The sequence below is a fragment of the Nicotiana tabacum genome, chromosome 16, assembly GCF_000715075.1.
Source record: "Nicotiana tabacum cultivar K326 chromosome 16, ASM71507v2, whole genome shotgun sequence".
Lineage (NCBI taxonomy): Eukaryota > Viridiplantae > Streptophyta > Magnoliopsida > Solanales > Solanaceae > Nicotiana > Nicotiana tabacum.
Window position 1 is genome coordinate 140,296,962 of NC_134095.1, and position 20,310 is coordinate 140,317,271.

The following is a 20,310-nucleotide window of genomic DNA, read 5'->3' on the forward strand; positions in this document are numbered from 1 at the left end:
ATTCTGTATCAAATGAAGAGAGAAACAATAGCAAAACCAGTGCTTTGACTTCTCTGTTTCTGGTGCTTTTACATGGTATTAGAGCCATGACGATCTCTTCTTCCGCCTCGAGTACTTCTTCTGCCACTACCCAGTCTACCTCTCTTTTCTCTTCTCCGACTTCACTTAGCCATGCTCACCACTTTATCTCCATAAAATTAACTACCACAAATTATCTTTTTTGGCGCACACAATTGTTGTCGTTTCTCCGTGGTCAAAATCTTCATGAATTTATCGATGGTAGTCACCCTTGCCCACCATCCCATGTCTCAGTTGCTAACGCCATAGGTGATGGATCCCAAACAACAACTATTAACCCTGATTATGCAGTATGGATCTAGCAAGATCAATTAATCTTGAGTCTACTCATATCCTCCCTATCGGAAGAGACACTTCCCATTGCCATCGGACTAAACACTTCGAAAGCAGTTTGGGACGCGCTTGAGGCTGCGCTGTCTTCTCCCTCCAACACTCAAATTTTGAGCCTTCATATGCAACTTCAAAACCTGAAGCAAGATGATCTAACTGTCACACAATATCTACACAAGGCAAAACTGATTTCGGATGAGTTGACTGCTGCTGGACACCCCTTATGTCTCGCAAACCAGAGCATCTACGTATTCAGAGGATTGCGTTCAGAATTTAAAGATATTATCACTACCTTATCGGCATGACCTCAACCAGTTACTTTTGCCGAATTGCATAGTCTTCTTCTGAACCATGAGTTCATCAATGGCTCATCACTTTCCAACCTCTCAATTTCTACGCCGCAACAACCAGACTCAATCCAACATCCTTCAGCAAACTTGGCCCACAAGAATGCACAACCTGATCGTTCATACAACAATAATACTAACAGAGGTCGTGGAAGGTCCAATCGGGGTCGTGGTAGCAGAGGTGGTCGCTTTAATTCTAGAAATTATTCCACCTATAGTCAACCTTGGAAGTCCACCGGCCAGCGACAAAAATGCCAAATTTGCAATGGCCATAACCACACTGCTCCGAATTGCTTTCAACGTTACAGCCAAGTGACTAATCCAGCGGCTTATCTATCGCATTCTACTCCAAACGCACCTTCTCAGCAGTGGTTCCCAGACACCGGGGCGACGCATCACATCACTCCTAATCTCACCGCGTTTCACTAGATTGAGGATTATAAAGGAACAGATCAAGTTCATGTTGGCAATGGTAATAGTGTCCCTATTCATCACACTGGTAATGCCATTCTTCCCTCTCCCTTTAGACTCTTTCGTCTAAATAATATTCTTCATGTTCCCGCTATCACTAAACGTTTACTCTCTGTCCAACGTTTTGCTCGTGATAATAATGTTTTCTTTGAATTTCATCCCTATCATTTTGTTGTGAAGGATCGAGCTTCCAAGACATCACTTCTTTCAGGCAAGAGTGACGGGGGACTCTATACTCCACGGTCATCTTCTACTCCCAAGTCTACTTCACCCTCGGCTCTTTACTCTATCAAGGCATCTCCATCTTATTGGCACCTTCGACTAGGACATCCTCATGAACAAATTCTTCGCCAAGTTATTAGGACACATAAATTGCCTTGTACTAGTTCTAGTTTTAATTTTATTTGTAGTGCTTGTCAACTCGGCAAGTCGCACAAATTGTCTTTACCTTTGAGCATCAATAAAAGTTCTTCCATTTTACAATTGTTATATGTCGATGTCTGGGGTCCAGCACCCACTCTTTCATCTCAAGGACACATATATTTTCTAGTATTTGTTGATGATTACACGAGCTATTCTTGGGGGTATCCTCTTTCTCGCAAATCTGATGTGTTGCCAATATTTAATCTATTTCGTACCCTCGTTGAAAGACAATTTAATACCAAAATTAAAGCAATTCAATCCGATTGGGGTGGGGAATTTCGATCCTTATCACCTGTGCTTAGTCAACTTGGCATTGCTCATGAAGTATCTTGTCCTCATACTCATAAGCAACAAGGCAAAGTTGAACGAAAACATCGCCATGTGGTTGAAATCGGCCTTAGCCTTCTTGCCCACAGTTCAATTCCCTTTCGCTATTGGCAATACGCACTTGAGTCTGCTATTTTTCTCATTAATCGCCTTCCCTCAGTTACAACTCGTGGTATCTCTCTGTATGAACTGGTCCATTATTCCAAACCTGACTATTCTTTTCTTAAGGTCTTCGGTTGCTTATGTTTTCCCTACCTCCGACCTTATAATAAACATAAGTTTGATTTTCGAAGCAAACCTTGTGTTTTTCTTGGCTACAACTCAACTCACCTCGGGTATTGCTGTTTGGATCAATCCACTGGACGAGTCTATGTTGCTCGACATGTTCGCTTTGATGAACATACCTTTCCATTCGCTAAACCATTGATCCTTGGCCCTGCACCCAATCAGTCTCCGTCTACTGCACCTTGGGCTTCCCTTCTAGTTTTCGTGTCTCCATCAATGGTTGTTCACCAATCCTCTCCCATTGGAGTTCTTCCTCCAGTGTTGCCTAAACCTTCTCAATCACCTCCTCCTTCACTAGTTCATGCTACCATTAATTCAGGAGACTCTTCTTCCTCCTCCTTAAATCCCGATCATACTCCTAGTCCATTCCCCATATTTAGTCCCACATCTTCTTCACATTCTCCCACTCCACAACCAACTTCCCTCCAAGGTGTTCCCAACACGTTATCCCCCGGATTACCTCTTGTTGTCGACTTAAGCAGCTATGATATGTTCCCAGATTCTTCCCCAGCTTCACTGCCCCTTCCAACCCATACCAATAGGCTCAAAGCCCTTCCTAAATGCTCACATCATATGGTACTTAGGAACATGCCCCCGTCCTCTAATTTGGCGACTACCTTATATTCATTACCCCTCCAGTATATGAGCTGTCTAGTTTCACTGAAGCTTCCAAATATAAAGAATGGTGGGCTGCTATGTCATCTGAAATAGATGCATTACTACGGAATGATACTTGGTCATTGGTTCCTTATGATCCCTTAATGAATGTTCTTGGGTGCAAATGGGTATTTCGCGTCAAAAGAAATTCTTCTGGTGCGATAGAGGGCTATAAGGCTCGCTTAGTCGCGAAGGGGTTTCACCAACTTGAGGGCCATGACTACTACGAAACGTTCAGTCCTGTTGTTAAGCCGGCTACCATTCGCATTGTTCTTACCTTGGCAGCATCTTACAATTGGGTTTTGCATCAATTAGATGTGTAAAATGTCTTTCTCCATAGTGAGCTTCAATACAAGTCTTTATGTAACAACCTTCTTGCTTCATACATCCTCAGTATCCGAATCATGTCTGTAAATTTAAGAAATCCCTCTATTGTCTCAAACAGGCACCTCGAGCATGGTACATGCGTCTCCTTAAGTTCCTTCTCACTGCTGGGTTCACTACTTCAAAATTAGATACATCCTTGTTTATTTATCGAACTCATGGTGTAGTGGCTTATATTTTGGCCTATGTAGATGATATTATTATCACTGGAAACAAATCATCCTTTCTAGAAAGCATGCTCTCAAAACTTGGTGCAGAGTTTTCAATTCGTGACCTTGGTCCCTTAAGTTTTTTCCTTGGAATTCAAGTCTCTCATAGATCTGCCGGTATCACCCTCTCTCAGGAGCAGTACATTACTTCTCTTCTCAAAAATGCAAATATGCAAAGCTGTAAACCACTTTCCATACCTATGGCAGTGAACTCGAAGCTCCACGTTGGTGACAGTCCCCTATTCCATGATGCCACTTTGTATCGGAAATTGTTGGAACCTTACAATATGTCACACTCACTCATCCTGACATTGCCTTTGTTGTCAACAAAGCTTGCCAATATATGCATAATCCCACAGTCAATCAATGGACTACAGTTAAGCATATTCTACGCTATTTAAAGAACGCTCAACATTTCTATTTTCACATTCCACGCTCTTCCACATTGTTTCTTCAGGCTTTCACTGACTCAGATTGGGCAGGGTCCCTAGATGATCGTAAGTCGACTGGAGGATATACCATCTTCCTTGGTGATGCTCTTGTTTCATGGTCTTTGAAGAAACAATGGACTGTGGCTCGATCCTCCACTGAGTCAAAATACATGGCACTCGCTGATGCTGCGGCATAGCTAACTTGGATTCAGTCTATCCTTAATGAGCTTGGGTTGCACCTTCCCAAAGCTCCTATCTTGTGGTGTGATAACATTGGTGCAGCCTACCTCTCCATTAATCCAGTCTTTCATGCTCGCACAAAGCATGTCGAGATAGATTTTCATTTTGTTCGGGATAGGGTCGCTAAGAAAGATCTCCTGGTACAATTCTTGTCGTCAAAAGATCAATTGGCTGATGTCTTGACAAAGCCGCTTTCAGCTGCGCGCTTTGAGTTTCTACGTTCCAAACTGAACGTGTCTTCGCCTCCTTCAGTTTGCAAGAGGAGTATTAGATTGTGTCCTTCCTAGTCGGATAAGGAATAGGTTTTAGCTATTCTTAACTTGTATCATAGGGTAACTGTATCTCTCAATCCTTATCAAATTGTATAGCCTTATTGTATATATTTGCATCCAAAGATTCTGTATCAAATAAAGAGAGAAACAATAGCAAAACCAGTGCTTCGACTTCTCTGTTTCTGGTACTTTTACATTAATATTCTCTCATGTCCAGCATATGAAGTTGTGTTTGGGAACATTTCCTTTGTTCCATACCCAGTGAGTCCAAGGCCAATTCTCCATGTTTCCTAGTCTCCAGAGGTAACCATTTTTAATGGTATACCTTCCATTCCTTGCTAGCTATCCTTGTTCAACATACCCCTCTGCAAACCTGTCCCTAATCGAGCATATTTTCCTCCAATACCAGCAACAATCATTAGGAGGTTTGTATTGCCACCAAGAGAGTATATGTGATATATCCATTTTACCCATAAACCATCTACCTTGCAAGCAATATTTCATACATACTTGGCTATTGCAGCCTCATTCCATACCACCCATTAGTGATTCCCAGGCCTCCCATTTTTTTGGTCTACATACCAAGTCTCATGCTACCAGTGGTGCTTTGTTGCTCACCTTCTTCCCTTCCCATAGAAAATTCCTACAAATTATTGTAATCTGTTTCATCACTGCTTTAGGTAAGAGGAAAATGGAAGCCCAATACGTGTGAACATGTATTAGTACTGAGTTGATAAGTTGCACTCGACCTGCATATGATAGGTGCATTGATCCCCATGTTTTAATTTTTGTTGTCATCTTGTCTACCAATATCTCACATTCTATGCCTATGAGCTTTTCAGTTGACATTGGGATACCCAAATACTTGAATGGTAAAGACCCCTTTTGGTATCCTGTTATGTCACATAAATCCACCAGGCATTGTTGTTCCATATTGGCACTGAAAATGCAAGACTTCCCTGCATTTGTGCATAGTCCTGAAGCCCTTGAGATAACTGAAGTCCTCTTAGCATCTGCAAAACTGACTGGTAGGTTCCTTTGCAGAATAGCAGAACATCATCCGCAAAACATAAGTGATTCAGCTTCAGCCCTTTACATTTTGTATGATACTCGAATCCTGACATACTTGGTACCCCTCTTCATTATTTTGGAAAAATATTCTATGCATATGACAAAGATAAGTGGAGATATTGGATCCCCCTGCCTCGGTCCACGTTTGCCCTGAATATTTCCAAACAATTCCCCATTCAATGCTATATTGTGTTGTAGTTATGCAGCTCATCACCCATTTAATAAACTTCATAGGAAAGTTCATAGCATATAGCATTTCCTCCACAAACCCCCATTCTACTGTATCATATGCTTTCTTGAGATCAATTTTAATCAAGCAACTCTTGGTGGTGGCTTTCCTGTTGTATAATCTTACTATATCTTGAGAGATAAGAATGTTCTGCACAATACTTCTCCTAACTACAAATGCACTTTGATTGTCAGATATTAGATCTGGGAGGACTAGTTTGAGAATGTGACAAAGCATCTTTGGTATGATCTTGTATATTGTATTGTAATATGTATTGGCTTGTAATCCCCTACACTAGATGTATGTGCACTTTTTGGTATCAGTGTTATTACTGTGTTATTCATGCTTTAAACATTTTCCCCTTCCTAAAGAATTCTAACACCGCATTTACCACATCCTTCCCTACAATTTTCCATCTATCTTTAAAGAACTGACTTCCAAAGCCATCTGGCCCTGGTGACTTGTCTCCAGCAATAGCCCACAATGCTTCTTTTACTTCATTCTTAGTAAATTGTTCTTATAGTTGTGTTCTTTGCATAGCAGAAACAGTAGGCCCTTGTCTTATCAAGCTGCTACATACATGTTCCCTATCCATTAGATTGGTTCCCAATAGACTTTCATAGAAGGTATAAAAGCCTTAGCTATCCCCTCTAGACCATTTATGTGTTGTCCATCTGCATTGTCAATAGAGAATATTCTATTGGAGTTCCTTCTTGCTTTCATCATACTATGGAAATTTTTTGCGTTCATGTCTCCTTGAGTCAACCACCGTATTTTGCATTTTTGCCTCAAGAACTGTTCTCTAGAATTATTCTATGTTTTGCATTCCTGGGACAAGATAGCTTGACATGTAGTATTCTGCCAGTCAATGCACAATTCTCAACACATTTCTTAAAGTTTCTTATCTCTGCAATTGTGACAGGACTTCCCATTCTTTCTTCCTTGTGTAGAACACATTTAAAATCCCTCATTATCGCCTAGGGGCCTTTCATCTGAACATGATTTCTTTGATTGCCTGCCATAGATATCTTCTAAGTGCAGCATAATTGAATGCATAAATCATAGTGACATGTAGTATTCTATCAGTTGGATGTTGCTTGGATCCCTTTGCATTCTTTCCTGGCAATTTTGAAGTTACTGCATTGCCTCATATGCCTTCCTCTCAACCTCACTAAATCAATCTTTGTTCAGCTCTTGTAATGTATGTTTTATTTTGTGTAGTTTCCCCCACAAGGTCATACATTTTAGTGCCCTTCCTATCAGTCCTCCATCCTGACTTTAGTTTATCCTTGAAGCCTGGGGCCAAGCTCCACATATTGAAGTATCTGAACATTTTATTCTTCGGTTGCCTGCCCTTGTCCCAACTCATAATGGCTGGAAAATGATCAAACAACCATACATTCTTGTAATGTACTACTGATGTATGTAGGTTAAGACCCCACTCATCATTCACCATTACTCTATCAATTCTACTGAGTACTCAATCCCCCTTCCCCCTCCATTTTTCTTGTTTGTCCATGTGAAGAATGCTCCAGTAGATTTAAGGTCCATCGATGCACAATCCTTAACACATTTCTTAAAGTCTCTTATCTCTGTCATTGTGACAGGACTTCTCACTCTTTCTTCCTTGTATAGAACACAGTTAAAATCCCCCATTCGCCTAGGGGCCTTTCATCTGAGCATGAATTTCTTTGATTGCCTGCCATAGATCTCTTCTGAGTGCAGTCATAGTCACATGTAGTATTGTACCACCCCGTAATATTACGATGATGTTACGTCCTGCAATATTATATTACGATGATGTTACGCCTTGCAGTACAATATTACGATGTTGTTACGCTTCACAGTATTAAGTTACGACAATATTGCACCCTGCAGTATTACATTACGGTGATGTTATGCTTCGCAGTATTAAGTTACGATGATGTTGCACCCTGTAGTATTGTACGTTGAATTTGTCGTAAGGTAATTGACACCAATCCAAGTAAAAGATTATTTGAAGATTATAAGGATTATGCTATTTCACAAGTGATGAGTAAATTCGTGAAGGTGAAAGGGGAAACAAGTCAAAGAAAATGAATTTTCGTCAAAGTTGGGAATTTTGGGGTAAAATACGGCCCGAGCTAAAATATCTGGTATTTATGGACTAGTACCATACAAGGTACCACATGACCATGATAGTAAGGTATGTGAAAAGTGAGTGATATTTTAAGTAAGTGGAAATAATTTTAGTTATACGGATAATTGGTTAATTACCGGATAATGGGACATTACCCAATTAACGAAAAAGTGGATAAAAATTTATAACCCCCCCCCCCAAAAAAATACGTGGCAGCCATGCCACTTTTCAAATAAACGACTCTTAGTCATTTTAGAGTATGTGGCAACCTAGTATGTTGGTTACAAGACATCTCATGCCTAACATTTTCATTTCCCAACAACACTTTAAATTCTAAGACTTTTAACAAAAGCTTCCATAACTCTAGTAAATCATTTCTAACGTTTTTATTAAGAATAAGCTCTTCAAACTTCACCAAGACTTTTCTAACTCTTTTAATAGTTAAGGATACATTTTAATGTTATAGCTACTTAAGGAAAAATTGGGCCCAGATGGTCTTTGCATAAGAAACATTATTGCTTCAAGCTTTCATACATCTTGTTCCACATTTTGTCGCAATTAACGGGTGTTAAAGGATTGTCAAGAGAATCGACAGGTATGTTAAGGCTATCCCTTATTTCTTTTGGCATGTTCTTTACGATACAAACAAAACGAGCAAATGCACAAATTCCATAAATGACTCTATTCATAGAAGTATTAGAGATATCTATGTTCTTGAATTTCCATGTGTCATAATATTCTATCATTTGTTCATGGGTCTCAGGAAAAAAAATATGAAAGTTGAAAAGAGTTTACTTTATGATATTACTCAATGGCAAAATGGTCTTATGACATTCTGAAAGATTTTATTAACGTAATTTTCATGCGGAGAAAGCGTACGATAGGGTTCCTAGGGAGGTCTTATGGAGCTGCTTAGAGGATAAAGGGGTCCCGGTTGACTATATTAGGGTGATTAAAGACATGTATGCTGGAGCTAAGACTCGGGTTAGGACAGTAGGAGGCGACTCTGAACACTTTCCAGTTATTACGGGGTTGCACCAAGGGTCTGCGCTCAGCCCATTCCTATTTGCCCTGGTGATGGATGCACTAACTCATCATATTCAAGGGGAGGTGCCATGGTGCATGCTATTTGCTGATGACATTATTCTAATTGACGAGACACGAGGCAGCGTTAACGAGAGGCTAGAGATTTGGAGACATGCTCTTGAGTCTAAAGGTTTCAAGTTAAGCAGGACGAAGACGGAATACCTCGAGTGCAAATTTGGAGTTGAGCCGACGTAAGCGGGAGTTGAAGTGAGGCTTGACTCTCAAGTCATTCCTAAGAGGGGTAGTTTTAAGTACCTTGGATCGGTTATTCAGGGGATGGAGGAGATTGACGAGGATGTCACACACCGTATAGGGGTGGGGTGGATGAAGTGGAGGTTAGCGTCGGGAGTCTTGTGTGACAAGAAAGTGCCACCGTTATTAAAAGGTAAATTTTATAGAGCAGTGGTTAGGCCTGCCATGTTATATGGAACTGAATGTTGGCCGGTAAAGAACTCACACATCCAGAAGATGAAAGTAGCAGAGATGAGGATGTTGAGGTGGATGTGCGGGCATACAAGGATGGATAAGATTAGGAATGAAGATATTCGAGAGAAGGTGGGCGTGGCCCCCATGGAGGATAAGATGCGGGAAGCAAGACTCAGATGGTTCAAGCATATTCAGAGGAGGAGCACTGAGGCACCGGTGAGGAGGTGTGAACGACTGGCTGTGGTGGGCATGCGGAAAGGTAGAGGGCGACCTAAGAAGTATTGGGGAGAGGTGATCAGACAGGACATGGCGCGACTTAGGATTACTGAGTACATGGCCCTTGACAGGGAATTATGGAGGTCGAGCATTAAGGTTGTAGGTTAGGGGAAAGTGTGAATATTTCTACAGCACAATAGAGTGAGACTAGCCAGTTAGGAGTTAGACTAAGAATGTCATTGGTCGTTTATTGATGCAGGGCTTTACCTGCTAGTTGTACTATACCAGCCATCTATTTCGTATTTCGTATTCTGTATTTCATATCTCTTATATTGCTGTTATTTTATTATGCATTTTTATGGTACTAATATATCGGCTCCTGTTTCTTTTTTGAGCCGAGGGTCTCCTGGAAACAGCCTCTCTACCCTTCGGGGTAGGGGTAAGGTCTGCGTATATATTACCCTCCCCAGACCCCACTTGTGGGATTATACTGGGTCGTTGTTGTTGTTGTTGTTGTATTTATTTGGTATATATGTATGTATTCAAACGACGTTATATACGCGTATATATGTATGTATATATATGCATATGGGATATGGAAAAGGTTATGGCATTATATAGGCAGCACCACCTGATCAACTGGTATACGTTGATGATTTTGCCCACAATGGCCGAGATGATATGATGGGATGCCCTCAGAGACTGATGATGTTATGAAACATGTACCTATGCATGACATGACATTTATACGCATATGCATGAAACTATAAGTATTTTATGATTTACAAAGTTTTTCAGACTTACACGTTGAGTCAATTACTCTATATTTCTTCCATGTCTGTTATGTACTTATTTATGTGCCTTACATACTCGGTATATTTTTTATACATACTCGGTACATTATTCGTACTGACATCCCTTTTGCTTGGGGACGCTGCGTTTCATGCCCGCAGGTCCCAATAGACAAGCCGAGAGCCCTCCAAGTAGGCTATCGGCTCAGTGGAAGATGTCGGTGCGCTCCATTTGGTTCAGAGTTGCTTGTTTGGTTAGTATGAGTTAGATGTGCATTGTTTGGTACGGCGGGACTCTGCCCCGACCTTTATGAAAATGATATATTTTTAGAGGCTTGTAGACAGATGTCATGTACGTAAAAGATTGTATGGACTTGTCGGCCTATGTTCAGTGTTCAAGTTGTTATTTTGGTCTTAGAGTCCCATATGTCTTATGTATAAGTTGGCATTACCTGTTGTATTCTACCTATTTCACGGCAGCCTCTCCGGCTCAGTTATTTATAATAGTATGACATAAAAAGATACGTTATGTTGGTACTCGGTTGAGTAAGGTGACGGGTGCCTATCGCGGCCCATCAATTTGGGTCGTGACAAAAGTGGTATCAAAGAAGTTCTATCCTTGGGAGTCTACAAGCCGTGTCTAGTATAGTCTTGTTTATGGGTGTGTCATGCACCACATTTATAAGCAAGAGGCTACAGGGAATTTAGGACTGTCACTCTTTCTTGTTACTCTAGATCATGTGGTAGAGCTCACTTATAAGAATTCAAATTCCAAAATTCTATTTTATTCGTAATAAGACGATACCTACATCCAGAAAGAAGGTTGGAAAGAGAGATAGTTGCGGAAGAGCTGAGTCAGTGGAATTCGATTTTTGTATGATGCCTATGATAAGTAAATGTGAGGTCTTTAGCAGATCATAGGTGTACTGAAAGGTGTAATCTTTCTGATAAGAAGCCTTAAGGCAAGAATGCCTATCCACCCTTATGGTGAAAGACAATGAGAGATTAAGAAGATAAATACAAGTTTTAACAAGCAAAAGAAGCAAGATGAAGAAGGGTACGAGGTGCCTAGTTAATGAAGGTTAACAGTGTTTATAATTCAGGCAGGGGAACATAAGCTTTTTGAGTTATATTCAACAGTAACAAAGGTATGTACAATTGGTCACACCCATTTTAGCTATGCCTTGTGGGGGCTAACAGGTATAGTTAAGAGAAGGACGAGATATCAGGATCTAGCTGGGGTTAGGATAACCCAAATTGATGAATGGATTGCTTGTATTAGTTGACATTACTGAAGGATATTGCAAATGTTCTAATAGATCACCTTGTGGACACCCAGCTGGTGCACTCTAAAATATTACAATTAGATGTGAATACTAGCATGATAAAAAAAATCAGATGATAAGCACTGAAAGCCTGGAAGAGATAAATACTCGTCCCTATTGGAGCGAGGACGTTGAGCAACCCGAAGAGCCGATGAATAAATCAAGGAGAGCTAAAAGCGAAAGAATATCGTGTTGAAGTTTTCACAAGAAAAGGGATATGCAGAAATATTAGCAGAGTAATGAGAAGAGAGATAAGGAATCATTATGAATAAGGTGTGATACAAGGATAACGACGGTAGGAAAAAAAGAAAAAGAAGAAGAAGAAGAAGAAATGACAGTATTACAGAGTCCAGTCAAGTGAATAAAGAGACGAGAGGTGACAGGCCTTAGGACAACAAAAGAGTATATGCCATAAAGTCATATCCTCATCTCAAGGAATAAGTTCGTGACTCTAACGTGATTACTAGAAGGGAGAATTAAACCCCAAAATAATAGAAATCGGTATGGGCTGGTGAACAAGATAAGCTAAACATGAATTTAGGGACTGAGTTATTTGATAACAATCGGCATCATGAGAATTTCATATTGCTTTCTGGCGATAATAGAATGGACAATGGAATAAGATTCATGAGAAATTTAGAGAATGGTCATTCAGGAAGACGCTTCCCTAAAGCAAGCAATGCGAGCAAAGTTAAGCTTAAACGACTGTATATGCTAGTTATACTAAATGTCACCATCGCGAGTAAGGAATTTTGTTATCCTTGGTACAAAAGGATTATCACAAGTGAGTAAAGATCATCGATGATGTGAAAGGACGCCAAAAATGAAGAGGAAAAATATCTATAGGCAGGTTGTCATAGCTCCAAGTCTTAGTACTCCCCTAAAGGGGGGAATATGGAATGATAAAGGAAGAATGAGATGAAAATAAGAAAGGGATGAGATTGCACCTATCCAGATGTTACAGATATGCTATGATTCCAGAACGTTATGTAAGCACGACGTCAAGAAAAAAAAAGTAAGGGTTCTTGCCCGAGATGTTATTGATAGATAAGGAGCCAGTACGTGAGGTAAGTTAAGACAAGGAAGTAACCCAAGAAAGATTACACGGAATATGGACATGAGAATGGGCTGATGAGCAGTTAGTAGTTGATTCAGGAAGAGCCTAATCATGACTAGACAAGAACTTACAGACAAATCAGTAGATCATAAAATATAAATGTCGTAAATCCCAACATGGAGAATTTAGTCTCGTAGTAATGTCATTATAATACTTGAGATATATTCAAATAGGAGTTGGGGTAGTTAAAGGTACTGTATAAGTGTTACGGGGATAAAAGAAAGTGCCACTAGAAAGGCAGTCAAAATATCAGTTCAAAAGCAACCCTATAAGAACAAGGGCATGGAGATAAGTAACTACTGATAAGTATAGGCAAGAAAGGACATCAGAAGGTCAGTCGAGTATACAATGTAGTAGGCTCACAACTTTACAAGAGTCAAAGAGTCTTCCCTAAGTACTACGACGAAAGACTAGCTGAGGAAATAAGGAAGAAGGCTTCAACCTCGGCACAATGACCTAAAGAGGAAATGGTCGTGTGATAATAGTCTCAAAACAACATTGTATGCACTCCCTAAGAAAGTGGCACCTACAGTGGATAATGAATAGGGAGTAAAATCAGAAGTGATATTCAGGATCATATGAGTTGTATGGAATTTCAAATATGTGGGCACTAAGATAAGCTAAGTATGGATGCAACAAGGGTGCAGAAAGATCAGGAAAAGTAATAGCTTACGTTTAAAGAAAGCTAAGATGAAAAAACTGGATTATTCGATCAATGATTTAGAGTTGGTTAAGTTATGAACGCGCGTAAGGGTTCAGAGTTTTATACATACAGCATATACAGCCATAGAAGATTCTGGTATATGTTAAAAGAAAGAAATGAGCCTAGGTTACAGACGAAGGATTAAGTTGTTAAATGATTGTATCATGCATATCCCATAGTGCCATGAAGGGCTAAAAGTAATAACTAACACCATGTGCCGCAGATCGAAAGATAGCTTAAAGCCTACATAAAGGTTGACCAGAGGAAAGAGAAAACTAAAGAGTTACATTAACTAAGTAAATCAGGAGTTTGATTATTGAACACAAAAAATTATGGACATAGTGATTGAGAACATAGTAGAATCACTCTTAATATTGAGGTGCAAAAGAGATAGCACAACAACCATATTCTATAACGACTCTACGATAAAGCCGATTAGAAAATACTAGCCTCATAAAAATTCAGTATGGAACTCCCATCGGATTGTATAGGCACCAGAGGTACAAGTATTATAATAGAGTTTTAAATTGTGGATATGAATTCTACCTATATGGAAGGAAGGTCATAAAGGAGATAGAAGACGTGATACGAAACTTTAAAGTACGTAAGGTAAAGGTAAACGACGTACGAGATGCAAAAGGTTATGAATAGTCCATACTTCGTGTCGCGCCCCCTTTTTTCCTCCGTGGATAAAGTCCGGGTTCCGATGTTCATGTGGGTAATAACTCATTTCCTTTTGGGATTTGGGTATTTGAAGAGTCGTCACCTAACGAATTATGGTGCGTTAGGGCACCTAGAGCACTTAACTCTTAGACTAGTTTGCATTACCAGAGATATAGGGTAAGGGCTTGAAATAACCATGAGGGGAAGGTGTTAGGCACCCCTATCGGTCCACAACGATGGGTCCCGACCGAACTTATACTTATGAATTAGTCATTTTAACACACAAACAGTTTTAACACGTACTTGCAAGTAAAGGCATGTTTTGACATTCTAAGCACATATATGATTTAAGTAATGGAACAGGGAAAAAGTTTGAACAAGTTGCACATATATAAAGAAAAGTAAATTTATTTAAACAATGGGAGTTGGGAAAGAGGGGTCCTAGGTTGGTTAGCCTATAGGATCATACCCACACAATGCCCGGTAAACACTCCTCAATGAGGGGCTACACATGACATTAGTGTGTAGTCATCATATCCCTTACTACCCAATCCCCTCCCCTTGGTCATAGCCTAAAGCGTTCTAGCAACCTTGAAAGATACCATATGCGTGCACTACACGTCCCTTCCTTGTGGCCCTGGAGGTATTTAAGATTTCTAATTTAGGTGGTTCTAGACCATCCTAAGGTATTTAAAGAAGAAAAGTCTAAGCGTCAATCAAAACAATTAGGACTGCATTCAAGAGAACAAGTAAAGGCTCACATTTACCTCTACAAACATAACAGATAACTGCACGTCTTCAAACAACAGTCTCAAATATTTAAGAGAAAACCTTAGAACAAGATATCTAGGTGAGCAGAGATTATGCAGTATTGAATTAGAACCAGAGTGTCAAAGACCTGTTTAGTTGCCTACTGATTTTAGATAGTGATTATGAGCAGTTACAGATAACGGAACACAGTTTTACAGTTGCAGGATTTTTAATCATCCTATAGGCTTGCCTAGGTGCATAACAATGATGTCCTATGAACATGATATCTATATTGATTAGGAGTGCAGTAAAATGATTTTTAAACGGCAATTTGGATCCTATAGACATGATTTCTAACAATGTTAATTAAGGCAACGTTGAAACTTATTAAAGAAGTGGACAAATTAGTTAATTAAACCAATTCAGAATAAAATTAAACTATTTTTCTAACTAAACTGGTTTAAGTCCTATATGCATGATTTCTAATTGAGCATAAGTTAAAATAAACAGCATTCATTCAACCAATGTGAGACCCCTATAGGCATGATTTCTGTAGAGGTGATTTTAAGCCAATAGGCATGATCTCTATTATTAAAGCCATTTTAGATCCTATAAGCATGGTTTCTAATTGTGTGGAAATAAAGCAAACATAACAAATACATTTGAATCAACATGGACCCTATAGGCATGATACCTACCCAATTTGCCCAATATACATAACTACCCTCTCCTTTTCACTAATTACCCCACTGTTTGTTTACAAATAATTATTACAAGCCAAGAATTGAATGAATTACATAAATAGAATAGAAATTAAACAATATGGAGCCTGAAATAGGCTCAAGGTGATTTCTAAGCCTCCAGTAGTCTCAAATATCCAAAGTTCCATAGCAAAATTCATGTCTAGGTATGTCAGAGTTCCCTAAGGACCTCAAGGATCCCGGGTAGTGCTCACACCTAGACCTTTCTCAAATGACAGCTGATTATTGTGCAGTGTGGAAATGCCAGCCCTGATATGCCAGAGTTCAAAGAGATCTCAAGGTTCTCAAGGTAGTACACATATCAGAGGGGCAGAACCTAGTATTCTAAGAGTAAGTGGAAATGCATAACAGTTTGAAAGAGTTTAATAGAAAGGTCTTAAGACTGAAAAAGAGCTTCTGAAAACCATTAGTACTAAAACAGTTTGAGGGAAAGTGTAAAGAAACCAATTTGCAATCAGAGCACAAGTCATAGAACAAGTTTTAGGAACAACTTTCACACAAGGGGATGAGGGTTGGGAACATAAAGGGTACGCTTTAATGAAGCAGACAAACAACAAAATATAGAGAGTTTTGAGGGGGTTCTACAGATGCAGCAAAGATCACAGCAAAACATGCTGAAGACATCTAAACCACACAACTAGAATCATTTTGAAGAGATTGACTGACTTAGTAGGAGTGAAACAGAACAGGCAAGGACTTAAATGAGCATATTGGGCAAGTATTAACAATGAAGGCATGCTAATCATATAGAAGCAGAGTTTAGGAAAGACAGTAGTTAGTCCCAACATGCTGAAGTTGCATATGTAGATATGTTAAACAAGACAGCAAACAAGCAAGCATAGTAGAAACATGTTGATCACAAATTTGAGTAGGCAGGATTTGTCATGCTAGTTAAGCAGTAAATAGAAACAAGAATGGACATCAGGCCACATGAACTAAAGCAGTAAGTAACACATAGGTTTTGATTCTTAAAAATTAATCCGAAGCATACCTAGTTAAAGAATAAAAAATACAAGATGTGAGAAAGGCAGTGTGCAACTTCCATCCTTGGCTTGCAGTCGGCTAGAATGGCAAAGATCACAAATAGCAAAGAGAGAAGAAAGAGAGCCTTTTTTTAGTGAAAAAAGTAGTAGTTTTTGAACTATTGTATGTTCCTCAGAGGTTAAAATAAGAGGTAGCTTATATAGTAATCAAAAGCTTAACCAAATAAGGTAAGAGATTAATTAAGTAGCAATCAGGAAAATTCATGGAATCAATCACACATGTAAATCGATAAGTCTTCCCTTTAGTCAAGGGATAACCAATTAACGGTAAAAGCCTGATAGATATTTAGGGAAAAGAATCAAGTAAGGTTTGGGGTACAAAGTAGGTAATTAGGGGTAAATGAATAGAAGTTTCAATTAAGGAAACAATCAATAAGAATCACCAAATAGCAAATAAGGCAAGGGAAAACTAATTAAGGAAAGAAATTTAATCAAACCGAGTAAGGAGGTAAGAATAAAAATTTTCGTTAAGGAAAAGAGTTCAAATCAACCCCGGAAATAAGAACTTCAGAATAGTCAAGGGTTCAATCAAAGAGAAAATCACGCAAAGAGTCAGCAAGTCTCGCTGCCAACATAAATAAATCAAGAAAGAATAGTCAGAATAAACATAAGTATATAGAATCAATGAAAAAGTTGAACCAAGAACTCAGTAGAGGCATATTAGGGTAAGAAAATCACGAGACATCTAGATGGCTAAAGAAAAATTATAAAACCAAGGCAATAACACAGTCAGTACACGAGTACTTAGAAACCAAACAAAGAACGTCAAAAAATTAGGGCTTTTAGTGGAAACGAGTTGAAATTAGAGCAAACCTAACGAAATCGATTAAAACATACCCTAAACAGAAGATTAAACACCCAAATCATCAAATATTTTTTGGAAAAAGAGATTCCGGAAACCCTAATTTAGAGAAAGATGAAAAATCATTCGAAAATCAGACGATCCTTGTAAAGAATCAAAAGGTTATTGTAAAAAATTATATGAAATAGGTCAAAATATCTCAGATATGTACATATCTAAGAAGTTTAGAAGAAAGAAAATAGGGTTTCAAGAAAAACAATCACAGAGATGGAGAATCAAACGTAGAAACCCAGATATAGGAATATCTCACTCGGAATCAAACCAGGACAGCATGAAACAGGCGAGAAATGGCCATAGATGCAAGCAAACTAACCATGGTCCCTTGAGGACCCTGAAGATGGTGATACCAGTACAAGAGAGGCTACTAGAGGCCTGGGGTGGTGAGGAACACCATGGAAGGCAACAGACGACCGACGATGTGGGTAGATTAGGGTTAGGTTTGAGATAATTTGAGAGAGGAGAGGGATTTCAGGGCGGCGGACGGTGGGAAATGAAAGGGTTTTTTTGAGGGGGGGGGGGGTCGTTTGGTTTATTTTAGGCAAGGGTCAATCTGGACCGTTGATCACAATGATAAATGGCCAGGATTTGCCTGGGTTATTGGGTTGGGGCAGATGGGTATTGGGTTGGGTATATTAAATTGGGATTGGCCTGGTATTATATTGAATTAGGGCTAGAATTGAAATAAAAATAGGCCAGGTTTTAAATAGCTACTTTTATTAACTAAATAATTTATAAAAATAATAAGCGGGTACCAAAAACTTTGTTTGTGTACTGAAATGATTAAAAATAGTTATTTAATATTTTAAAAATATAAAATATCATTTTATGCATAAATAATGTAATTATACATTAGTATGGACTATTATTACAAAGATGTGCAATTTAGCCTAAAAATGTAAATGTAATTACAAAAAATACACTAAAAATATTTAAACACTATGTTGGTATAAATAATGAATTTAAATGGTTAAATCACCCTAAAAGTAATATGAAGGATAATTATTGGATATTTTATAAATAAAAAGAGAAGAAATAAATTGATTTGGAGCTTTTAAAATTACAGAAAAATTATAAAAATGCTTATGCATGCTCATAATTGCATATGTGCTATTTTGAAAGTATATATATACATATATATATATATATATATATATATATATATATATATATATATATATATATATATATTAAAAATATATGAGAAAAAATTGGGTATCAACAGCTGTCCCTCTTTATCCGAGAAGGATGAAAGAGTTTTCGGGTACAGAAATGATGGCCAATTTTGACCGGATGGGATGTTTTGAGAGACAGAGGCCGGACTCCAGTCTTGAGTTGCCTACATATCCCTAGTTTTACAGGACAGGCCATGTGTAGTTCGAGATTCATTGACGGAATATACCAGTGAAGTCATTGCAAGAACGGGCACTAGATGCAAGAGCGGTTATGGTGAGCGGTTAAGTTTGAGATAATTTGAAAGAACTGGAGCGAGGTCGCTCCTGCTAGGTTAGCGGTTTCTTGTTTTTCACTTGCAAATGAAAGGACACTACCGACATGTATTTGCACGAAAATTTAAACATGATGCAGATTCCCTTTGGACTATAAAGGTTGTATTTGGACGGTTAAAGATGACGTCTTTGGACCATGATGTCCTGGGCCATGAATTGTTTAGTGAGGGATTCGCAGGCTATGAAATGGTGTTCTCGGGCCATGCAGATGGTGCCTCCGAACCATGACGCCTTTGAATAATGATATGCAAATTTAAGGGATCCTCAGGCCATAACATGGTGTCTTCCGGCAATGAGGATGATGCCTTTTAGACTATGACGTCTTCGAATAGATTGGAGATATTTCAGCCCATGATATGTGATAATATGATGTTAACAAGATAAGGCTTAGTCTTGTGAAATGGAGGGAAGAGCTTAGCCCGATTAAAAAGCAAATAGATAGTACTAGAAATAGAGCAATATTTGTGCAAGGAGGGACAATGCTTAGTCTCATGCGAATGTGGAGGCAGGGATTAGCCTCATGCAGATATGGAGGCAAGGATTAGCCTCATGCAGATATGGAGGCAAGGATTAGCCTTATGCAAATATGAAGGCAAAGATTAGCCTCATGCAAATAGGGAGGCAGAGATTAGCCTTATGCAAATATGGGAGGCAAGTATTAGCCTCATGCAAGTGTGGAGACAAGGATTAGCCTCATGCAAGTGTGGAGACAGGAATTAGCCTCATGCAAATATGAAGGCAAGGATTAGCCTCATTCAGATATGGAGGAAGGGATTAGCCTCATGCAGATATGGAGGAAGGGATTAGTCTCATGCAGATGTGGAGGCAAGGATTAGCCTCATGCAAATGTGGAGGTAGGGATTAGCCTTATGCAAATATAGAGTCAAGGATTAGCCTCATGAAAATATGGAGGCAAGGATCAGCCTCATGCAAATAGAGAGGCAAGGAGTAGCCTCATGCAAATGTGGAGGCAAGGATTAGCCTCATGCAGGTGGGGAGGCAAGGATTAGCCTCACGCACGTATGGAGGCAAGGATTAGCCTCATACAGATATGGAGGCAAGGATTAGCCTCATGCAGGTGTGGAGGCAGGGATTAGCCTCATGGAAGATATGGAGGCAAGGATTAGCCTCATGCAAGTATGCGGGACAGGGCTTAGTCCCATAGAAAGAGCGAGTATCAAATAAGAGC

General features: G+C 39.2%; 1 protein-coding gene across 1 annotated transcript; it reads right to left on the reverse strand.

Annotated features, from left to right (window-relative positions):
• Positions 1-4,305: 4,305 nt before the first annotated feature.
• LOC142170435 (uncharacterized) lies at positions 4,306-5,991 on the reverse strand. Its single transcript, XM_075232342.1, has 3 exons — positions 5,588-5,991; positions 5,073-5,490; positions 4,306-4,428 (listed from the first exon to the last, which is right to left on the reverse strand). The coding sequence occupies exons 1-3, from the start codon at positions 5,989-5,991 to the stop codon at positions 4,306-4,308; spliced, it is 945 nt and encodes a 314-aa protein (XP_075088443.1).
• Between the last annotated feature and the right edge of the window lie 14,319 nt (positions 5,992-20,310).

What these genes read in the sequence shown, in the direction of transcription:
- LOC142170435 (XM_075232342.1), bottom strand. Translation starts at nt 5,991, where the DNA reads ATGCTTTGTCACATTCTCAAACTAGTCCTCCCAGATCTAATATCTGAC. An exon ending in TTCCAAAATAATGAAGAGGG is followed by an intron (nt 5,491 to 5,587) that starts GTACCAAGTATG and finishes TATTCTGCAAAG; the next exon opens with GAACCTACCAGTCAGTTTTG. An exon ending in TTCTATGGGAAGGGAAGAAG is followed by an intron (nt 4,429 to 5,072) that starts GTGAGCAACAAA and finishes TGCAAACTGAAG; the next exon opens with GAGGCGAAGACACGTTCAGT.